Source organism: Diplotaxodon limnothrissa, linkage group LG11 (assembly GCF_057381915.1).
Source record: "Diplotaxodon limnothrissa isolate DT_005_m linkage group LG11, D_limnothrissa_male_GT1.1, whole genome shotgun sequence".
NCBI lineage: Eukaryota > Metazoa > Chordata > Actinopteri > Cichliformes > Cichlidae > Diplotaxodon > Diplotaxodon limnothrissa.
This window is the reverse complement of record NC_140606.1, coordinates 30,722,610-30,732,828: the sequence shown is the minus strand read 5'-3', so window position 1 is coordinate 30,732,828 and position 10,219 is coordinate 30,722,610. Positions and strand designations below refer to the sequence as shown.

General features: G+C 39.7%; 1 protein-coding gene across 1 annotated transcript; it reads left to right on the top strand.

Annotated features, from left to right (window-relative positions):
- Nucleotides 1-2,319: 2,319 nt before the first annotated feature.
- On the top strand, nucleotides 2,320-3,554 carry hoxa9b (homeobox A9b). Its single transcript, XM_085365777.1, has 2 exons — nucleotides 2,320-2,833; nucleotides 3,316-3,554. Exons 1-2 carry the CDS (start codon nucleotides 2,320-2,322, stop codon nucleotides 3,552-3,554), a joined length of 753 nt encoding a protein of 250 aa, XP_085221903.1.
- Nucleotides 3,555-10,219: the final 6,665 nt, after the last annotated feature.

The window sequence follows — 10,219 nt, the reverse complement described above, 5'->3', positions numbered from 1 at the left end:
AATAGGATCCTACTGCTAACTTATTGATTGTTGGTCTTTTTTGAATGATTTTCGTTTTCATGTCTGGTTTAATTTGTCGTGTTTGTATTTATAAATAGTTACATTTGTAACGCTGATCAGCTGAAAATGCTCTGAATGTGACCACAGTGTTTCAGAGCTTCAGGCTTGTACATATTCTTTATTCAACCTGAGTGAACCATTGGAATTTGCATGCTGGACCTTGGGGAAACTTGTGTTCCAGTTACATGTAGGTATTTGTGTGAGTGCTAAAGAAGCCCAGAGATTTGATTAATATTTGCACATTTTGCTGGTCAAATGAATAAAACCCATCCATGCAACTGCAGCCTTCTTATTTCATTCACAAAACCAGAGCAGGAGCTGCGGGTTGTTAAAATTTTAAAGCTGGCACCGGTACAGCGCAAATGCATTTGTGCTCTTTGTACTTTAAATTGGGTTTTTTTTACACTTTTACTGCGTGACGTTCTTCACGGTTTAGGCCTTCGGCAGATGCCTGTTACTTCGTTGTTTTTGTCCTTGACATTATATCTAAATGTGCCACACAAAGCGTGGAATAACAGTGACTCCTTTGATTGCGATTTTCTGAACTATCTGAAATTGTTATTACGTTAGGTTTTCTTGCATTCAATTTTTTAAATAGTAAAATCCATAATCTAGACGCCTAAGCAATAACGCACTCTGACTAATTTGACGAAAAGCAGCTCCAAATGGGGGGCTATAAAGCCGTTTTGGTGCATGATATCAACTTGTGGTTGCTAACTGCCTGTACACTGAGTTCTTCGCCTTTGGAAATTTCTAAAATTGTTACTAGTAATAAAACAGGCTACACCTAAGCAAAATTTCACACTTAAAAAGAAAGAAAGAAAAGAAATCAAAAACCCCAGAAGAGGAGAGCGGGCTGTGGAGTGGTTTAGGTAGTCTCATGTTGTTGGGCTATATTATTTCTCCCACAACACAAAACTGCCTTGATTACCTCAGTAAAACTCGTCACATCATGAAAAGTGAATCGCTCTTAATTACTAATTGCATTTATTAATTGCTCGGCGCACACTGCTTCAGAGGCATAAAAGGTATTATTCCAAAAAGTGCAATAATGTGTTTTATGGCTTTGCGCAAAGGGGATAGACCACTTTTTTTCCCCTTCTTTTTGGTTATAAAGCCAAGTCCACATGACTACACTTTGGGATTTAAAAAATAATAAAAAGAAACACCAAGTTTTAACCACGTCCATAATTTTAAGGTCACCGCTCTGTATGATTGTGAGTACATGTGTGTAAAATAGCAGTGTTGGAAGCAGGAATATGAAAGAATTCGCAGTGGTATGCGTCCTGGAGAGGGGGAAAGGACAGACAAGGCCTCGGTTATGATCATTGCAGTCTGCCAGTTGCCTCCAAATGCCGGATGCGTCTGCCTGAGCCAGAGAAAGGACACAAAGGCTGAGCTTTATTGGTGATATTTAGCTTAGACAGCCAGGTTGTAACCTTAAGAAAAACAACCCAATTGCCCGTGATAAAAGGGGCCTGGTATATGGCACCCAAATAACCTCATCCCACTTTCCGTTTTAGATTGCCTTCAAAGTGGACCCACAGACACGCAGACGCAACTATGTGCGTTTTGGAAACTGTCCCAGAATGTTTAAATCTTCCAAAGCCTGGTGATTCTTTAATGACGTGTTTGCTGCTTTTGTATATATAAAAAAGTAAAATCTTGACATATTTTATCTGCCGCTACCACGAGCCTAATTTTTGTACATATTAGAAGTTTTATAGAGGTCATTAAAGTATTACAGTCTGTTTTTTTGATGGGGGGTAAATAACCCTATGATGCTTTTTTATGAATACATACATGCATACATATATATATATATACATATATATATATATATTCAGCTGAAGACCTTGTTTGATGTTTTTACAAATGGATACTTTAAAGGATTATTACCCCCGTCCCTATTTACAGCTAGATTTGATTACACTAACATACGCTCTCTTGACAAAATTCATAACGTTTATTGCTTATAAACGAAATAGTTCCCAATAAAAGCGCGGGGATTTGCTATTAAAATATGGTGGGGGAAAATGGTGGCCATTTAGCCGAGCGCTAGGCTGATTTATTATTTATTGTTCTGTCCCACGGTCACGTGTTTGGGGCGCCCTATCCAGTCTTGGGCAAGGTTCAACTTACTGGACGCATTGAGTTTCTAGCTGGCGCACGACAGCAGCAGCTTATCATGCAATGAAACGTTTTTTTCTAAACGCTGCAGGACTGTAGAGTGCCGTTTTCTGACTTTGCGTCTTTGCAATGTCGACTTTGGGGACCAGTTATTACATTGACTCGCGCATTCTTCCCGAGCAGGAGGATATGGCACCGAGGTATTCCTCGTCAGCCGCAGGGGTGGAGCAGGCGGTGGTCACCGAATATGGCGGACAGGAGTCTTGCCCATTGCAGGCGAAATCTTCTATTTTTGGTGGCTCTTGGAGTGCCATCTCGGCCCACACTCCAAACACGACCGCTCCGACATATATACATCACCCTTACCCGAGTGGGGACAGCGATGGCATGTTTACGCGCTCTTGGGCGCTGGATCCGGTCTCTGCGTCCCTGTGTTTGACGGGATTACCATCGACAGGCATGCACTATGAGATAAAACCGGAACCCCTGATTGGGACTGCGGAATGCACAACTTTGGAGACGCACACGCATCTTTTGTCTGACACTGAAAACGGTGCGTCTCTAGTGGAGATTCCCTGCGAAACTGCGTCTAAAGCCACTGAAGATAATCCGTCAGTAGAGGAAAAAAGGAAGGTGGATCCAAGTAAGCAATGCAGGGTTTGGATTTTTATTATTGTCACTCGATGTAAACATTTAGATAGCATAAGCAAAAGGGTTTAATTTTTCGCGAATGTGGAGGATTTGTTTTGAATGCCATTGGCTTGTATCATCTTGAAAACGCGTATGACGCTATCATAAGAGTGCATTGTTTCAAAGGTACGGAGACATAGCGGTCTCCTAGCTGATTAACATCATATCCAAAATAAATAAATAAATAAAATAATAAATAAGGTGACTATGACCCTAATATTCACGTCAGATTCTGCGCATTTTTCCAAATTCGGCAGAAATATTGCCAGAGAAAAACCTCAAAATTGCCTCTCATCAGACAAAAAAGAATGTCTCTAAAGAAAAAAGTCATACTGTGCGTAAAACGAATAAGCAGGACTTGTTTTATTTTTGTTTTGTTTTGTTAATTTTACACTAATCTCGATAGCGTTAACTCTCTTGTCTCATGGTTTCCAGATAACCCGTCATCCAACTGGCTTCACGCAAAGCCCACCAGAAAAAAACGTTGCCCGTATACAAAGCATCAAATCCTCGAACTGGAAAAGGAGTTTCTGTTTAACATGTACCTTCCCCGGGATCGTAGATACGAGCTAGCGAGACTGTTGAATTTGACCGAGAGACAGGTAAAAATCTGGTTTCAGAACCGCAGGATGAAGATGAAGAAAGAAAACAAAGACCGGCGAAGAGACAGTTAACTGTTTTCATTTTTTCTTTGTTTTTTCTTGGACAGACCTGGGATTAGAGCCTGGTTGGGAGGGGAGGGGTGAGGGGTTGAAAGGGAAAACTGGTGTCTGTCCTTAATGTTCCTGTAACACATGTTGTTGTAAAGTTAGTGCTGTTGAAACAATGCTGGGTGTTTTTTTTCTTATAATATTGAGAGGAACAAGTGTTTTATGAGAACTTAGATGTGTTGTACTGCCGCACACAGATAGCTACCTTAGGCCATTTGTTATTTGCATGGATCTGTTGACTACCTGAATGTCTTTCAGCTACCTATTTGCATTATTTAAGTTATTGTTTTGGTAACTTGATATTGTTTTTTTAATAGTAAGATTTTGATGCATTTGTGAACATACTGCGCACACGGAAAATACCTCATCGTTCTTGATTTAACCTAAAATAAAGTGTAGTTTGTGTAGCATTAAAGAAAAGTAGTAATGTGATGTCATTTTTGTATTTAATTTCTCCCAACAATAATACACAAATATAAACCAACATTTAAATTCCTAAATGGTGCTAGAGGATTTTGTTTTTAAATGCTCCTTTGTTTCGATCGTGAAATGTTTTCAAATCCTTTTTTATCTTTTCTTTTTTCTCTTTTGAAGTTAAAGCTTTTGCTTCTGTTATATACAAATTAAATGAAGTGGGGGAAATGTTTTATTGCAGGAAGAAAACGATAAAAATAGACTTTTACTACAAGTTCTGGGCTGTAACCATCGAGCTTTATGGCGCAAACAACCCAAATGAACCACCGAAACTTCCCAAGCTAAGGTTTGCCAAGTTAGCCATTCTCTCTCTCTCTCTCTCTCTCTCTCTCTCTCTCTCTCCCTCTCTCTCTCTTTAACTCAAAAAAGTCCTATGCCAAGGCCTGCTGGTATAAATTTGTATTTTAATAATTATCTATGTATTGCAATTAAAAAAGCTACTCTTACGGACGAGCGAGAAATCTTTAAGATATGGTCAGCATTTGATAATAGTCCTTCTCTGCTTATTAAACTGAATATTTATTACAAAGCAGTAAAACGGTCACAATTACGTAAATTGTCCTTAATCCTTAAATCCTTAAAAAAAGAAAGAAAGAAAAAGGAAAAACAAAATAAAAGCGTTCGACTGCAAACAGCAGAGGCCTACCTGTATCTAAGAGAAAGTTAAAAGAGATTATTGTTCCACTTTAGTATTGTACGTGATTTTATTTTTCTTATTTGTCTGCAGGATACTGTGGGCCAATAGTCAGATATGTAATATTTGTCCATTTGCACACACACACACACACACACACACACACACACACACACACACACACACACACACACACACACACACACACACACACACACACACACACACACACAAGGGGTGGGGGGTGCAAATGGTTCTGTTTTAAAACGTCTAATTACTTTACAGCCACCCGCCAACAATTAGACCGTCTCGGTCAAAAAAGCTTGTTGTTTTGTCACTACAGCAGACACACTATTGCAGCATGTCTGACAAACTGAGGAATCTGCCAATAAAAATGACCGTTTATAAAAATAACATTGAATGACCAAACAGATTTTTCTTTCTGGTAAAGCTGACTATTTTAATTTACACTTAAACAAATAAACGGGGTCAAACACTGTGCTGGTGATGGTGTTGAAGCTCCATGCTTTGGTGAATGCTGCTGCTCTCTGACCACCAGCAGGTGGAGGCAGCGGCTAATCTGAAGAACAGTGCTCAAAAAGGATGATGCGTTCATGATGATGCGACTAAACACCACTCCCCACCGATTTCAGACCTCTACTTCATAAATATGAATATCTAACCCATGTTTCAGCTTCATTTATGATTATTTTACTCATATCATGCTTTAAAAATTGTTATATAGTTAAAAACAGACTTTGTTATTCACCAATTTTGACCTGTTTAGTCTGGTTTGAGAAAAATATAGCAAATATGAAGGGGTTATCTCATGAATCCAGCCCATGTACAGTTTAAAAGATTATTTACACATACGGCTTTATCTCATGCAACAAAAATGAAAGTAAAAGGCTGGTTACACTCAAAATCAAGCCTACATATTTTTATTTTGTCACTCAGCAGTAGTACTAGGATGCTTTAAATAATATATGTAAGAAAAATCTCGATCATCTGTCATCATGCCATTTATTTGTATAGAGAAGCAGTTAGCCCCAAGATCTAATTTGCGTATTATTTCCTCAACTGTGCTAGCTTGTGTGGGTGTGGGATGCTCTTGAATGTAATGGAACTAAGTGCCCTGTAGTGTTCAAAATCATTCAATCATGCAAATCAAGCTCAGGTTTAGATCCTGTGGCACCATCCGCACCACAAACCTCTGTTCAGGATCGATGCCTGGAGATATCTGTGAGTAGCATTTAGTTCCATTATGTTCAAAAGAAGGCGGGCGTCTCTGTAGCTCACACCAAAAATAATCTAGATGGATAAATAGCACTACTGAGCAGGGGAAAGCTCACATTTGATTTTTGCTGTGACCTCCCCCTTTATTCCTGCACTCACATGCCTACAGATAATTTACACCAAAATGCTCCACCGATCATGATTACTGCCACATGATTAAGTTTGTCTCGGGAGCATGGCCGTTAGCTTATGTCTCATGATAGACTTGAGGTCCTGAAAAACCGAGAGTAGGCTCCTATTCTTTCACTACAGTTCCTCCATTTCTCCCTCTGTCACCTGAAACGGTCATCCATGTGTAGATCAGTATGTGTCTTTATCAGTTTGTGAGGTGGAAGAAGGGATACTTTGAGGACAAATTCAAAAACATAAACATTATGCATATGCTGTTTTACTGCGCTGTTATGGCATCTGTGAACTCTCCTTAAGACACAAGAAAACACTGTTGTGTGCAAATGGCCGAAGGTTCCGGTCTGATCCTCATGAATGTTAGGCTGGATAGTTTCAGTGCAAACAGCCATGCCGGGAGTCCTGCTGCAGAAAAACAAAGTTCCTTAGACGTTGTTTGCCGTGACCTTTGGTGACCCCTATACATCAAACCTCATGACACCAGCAGTGGCAGAGGAGGCTGTAAGTCAAATCTGGAATAGAAGTTCAGAGGAGTAAAGTCGTGAGCACATGGGAATCTGTTCCATCCACTTATCCTCAGTGCCAGTAGCCTGTTGTTTTGGACAAATCCCAAAGAGAACGTGGAAAGTGAGGTTAACTTTGTAATATGTGTCTGGGTTAGCAGAAGCCCAAACATTTTGCAGATATAATGGATTGACCTACGAGGCGAACCATGGAAAAAACCTTAGATTTATCGTGTCTTCAGGGGAAAGACTCTTTCTTTAAAGCTTATGCTTATCGGCCATTTGTTCTCAGCAGTCTCACATCAGTTTGCATCAAAACCTCCCTCATGTACATTTTTCCTTTCACGTGGGGTGTGATTAAGCAGAGATAGCCCACTTGAGTCAAACAGGGAAAGGACTGACAGACAGGCTGGCTGTCTCCTAAAAGTGGGTTATAGGTGGGAGAGGTGTCATCTTACTGGGAAGCACAGGAAACGCTTCAAACCTTATATCTATATATCTATATCTATAAATATATATATGAATAAAGCTGGTCGTATATATATGTATATATACGACCAGCTTTATTCATGAACGCCATTTATTTATTTGCTTTCATCACCAAAAATGAAATTTTATGAGATTTCATTTATTTATTTATTTTCACATGTCGACTTAGAGGGAAAAATAATGTTTGATTTGCAGGCCTATAGTGCGCCTGGAGTATCTGTCAAATCTTCCCATGAATCCAGGCGGCTCAATAAATAAAAGCGTAATATGAAAATGCTGTCGTCGTGAACGCTGCTTTGTTTCCAGGACACACACACACACACACACACACACACACACACACACACACACACACACACACACACACACACACACACACAGGCTCAACCCTAAATGTGTTTTCCAGAGTATTATAGCTACTGTGCGCCTTGAATGCACCCATGCAATTTCGTTTTAAGTGTCCTCTCGCAGGGAGAGCATGCTGTGATATGATGCAGCGCAAACGACAAAAAGATGCAGCAAACACTCAGGCCTCTCCACCATTCCAAATCACCTTTATTTTACACACATGATTATACCATTATTATAATTATTAAATATATTTTTCACGCTTAAAAACAAACAAATAATAAAATAAAATCCAAAACAAAAGCACATGGACACGCTGTAATTTTCCAGCTACTAAAAATTTCTATTTTTTAATACGTTTAATATCACGGTATCTGTCTGAAAACAGAATATGTGTTGAATGAAATATATCCCCTTTAAAACAACGCATTAGTGTTTCGCCCCCTTGCCTTCCAGATGTCTCTCGTTGTTTCAGAACAGACGGGAAACGTGCCACTCCGGTTCACGTCCACGGATCATCCTCTTCTCGTCTGCCGTTCAGGACAAGCAACATAAAATAAAACAAAAAAAAAAAACGACTTCAGGTCGTCAAAGATCTGTACACGGATAACAGCATCGATTCAAATTTTGTAGCAGTACGAAATGTGAAATATATTCACGTTTTCAGCTCTCAGTATTTATAATATGATCAAATATTGCTGGGGGTTATATTTTGAACAGGGCTCTGTTCTTTCGTTTCCAAAAAATGTGTCAGAATAAGTAAACAGCGTCTTTAAGTGCTTTAAAATTATGATGTGCAAATTAAGATAAATAAATAAATGGCAGAATGACGTGATTTATTCAGACAGGTATTATTAGGCAGCTATTTTCAGAAAGAGAATTAACCGCCATTACGTCGAATTCGTTTAATTTTTGTACCTTCTTAAATTTATTTCTAAGTCACCAACGTTTAATTTAGTTTTCTTTTAGCAAAGACATGTTAAAGTATATTTTATGATTTTATTCTACTACAAGATCTCATGTCTCATATTCAGGACGCACTTTTACAAACAATAATAAACCGTTTTACGCTATGAGGATATATAAAATCACTTCTATGCGTAAAAGCAGAATTATTCCAGAAAGCAGGCCACACAAAGACTTTGTCTACATGGTTCCTGCCAGAGAGATAGGTATGGCAGTGAATGGGATTTCTACTGAATGCCAACACCCACTCACCTCAGCAAACAATTGATCCTATGCACAAAAAAAAAAAGAAAGAAAAAAGAAGAAGAAGCTCCGTTTTCGTTTCTATACCATCCACCCAGTCAAGTCTTCTCTTCTTTCTTTCTATGCCAGAAATGTCCTTTCTGAGATCAAAAAAAGTGAGGGGGTCAGAGTTACGTCTGGATTTATCGTTTATTATCAAATAACAGAGCAAAAAGCTTTGTGCGCAAAGCCCATGCGTCTCATCCCTGCTTTTAAAGAAATCCCGACCTTTCTAAATTGAAAACTCATCCTGCAGCTCACAGAGAGGTCGTCCTCTTCCTGGCCACATATGATCCAAGGGAGTGTTAGATGGTTTAAATGTGTTCTTAGGGCAGGGAGCTGTCAGACCTTTTGGCGAGAAAGATTGATCACGCACGGGCTACCAGGGCTCTTTGTTTAGAGCCTGAGCAATAAACAGCCATCAGATCCCCACCTTTCCTAAGCTTCACAGTGCAGTGGCAAATCATTTCTGCTCTCCCCTATGTTATAACCAATAATGCTGAAATGTATGGATGCCGGCTAAGGTCAACATTATCCCAATAGGTGATATAAAATGAACGAAATTGGACGAGGGGAAGGGAGCAATAAACTGTAAAACGGTGACAAATGCACGTTAAATTACCAAGATGCTTTCTTACCTTGACACAGACACACAAACACACTTCAAATAATTTATACATCACATTTTTATTTAGACTTTAAATCTAACGCTGCCAATCAAAGGTTAAATAATTTGGGGATTAAAATGTAATCGATGCAAAATCAGACTAAAATATGAAAATTAATTTGTCTCTTTTCTCTCTCTCTCTCTCTGTAGTTTGGGCGGTGGGGGAGGGGAGGACATGTTGCTGTGTCTGGTGCTGCCTTTCCTTTCCTTTCCTTTCCTTTCCTTTCCTTTTCTAGTCAATCCTCAAGAAACTCTCAAGATTAACGTCTCGGCCAGAGATAACGACTGTGGGCGTCTTGGTATTATGAGGCACAAATGTGACTGCTGCAATGATTTGCGGCGCGCCATGCTGGAAATAAATGCCCATAAACACTCGTGAACTGCAAGCTCGCACGGGCGCGCGCTCCCGTGGCAGACGTGCACGGCTTTGTGGTGCATTTTCGGGGTGCTGTAAGGTGGGAGTGGGGGGGCGGTTAGGCAGTGGTGGACAAACTGAGAAGAGGAGGGAAAAAATGTGTAAATAAAGCAACCCCTACCCCCGGAATGAGGCGTTACCTCTCAGACTTTCTCGATCAATCATAGGGGACAGTGGCTTCTTTTGATAAAAAACCCAAATTGTCATTGGGCAGATGCAATCATGTGACAAGCAGCACGGTCTAATTCCGACCATGTCCTCCTGAAAGCAATAGTTTATGGCAGAGGTCTCCCTATGACTATAACCAGTTAAGTAGTTTATCAAAAAGAAACCTCGCAAACATATATTTATATAGAGAGAGATATATTTTATCTTTATAATTCTTCCCTCCTCTGAATACCCGCGAGCTTTCCGAGACAAGCAGGAGGA

Bases quoted from the DNA above. Each gene is read 5' to 3' on its own strand.
- hoxa9b (XM_085365777.1), top strand. From the start codon at position 2,320: ATGTCGACTTTGGGGACCAGTTATTACATTGACTCGCGCATTCTTCCC. The intron at 2,834-3,315 runs GTAAGCAATGCA...CATGGTTTCCAG, and splicing joins AAAAAGGAAGGTGGATCCAA to ATAACCCGTCATCCAACTGG.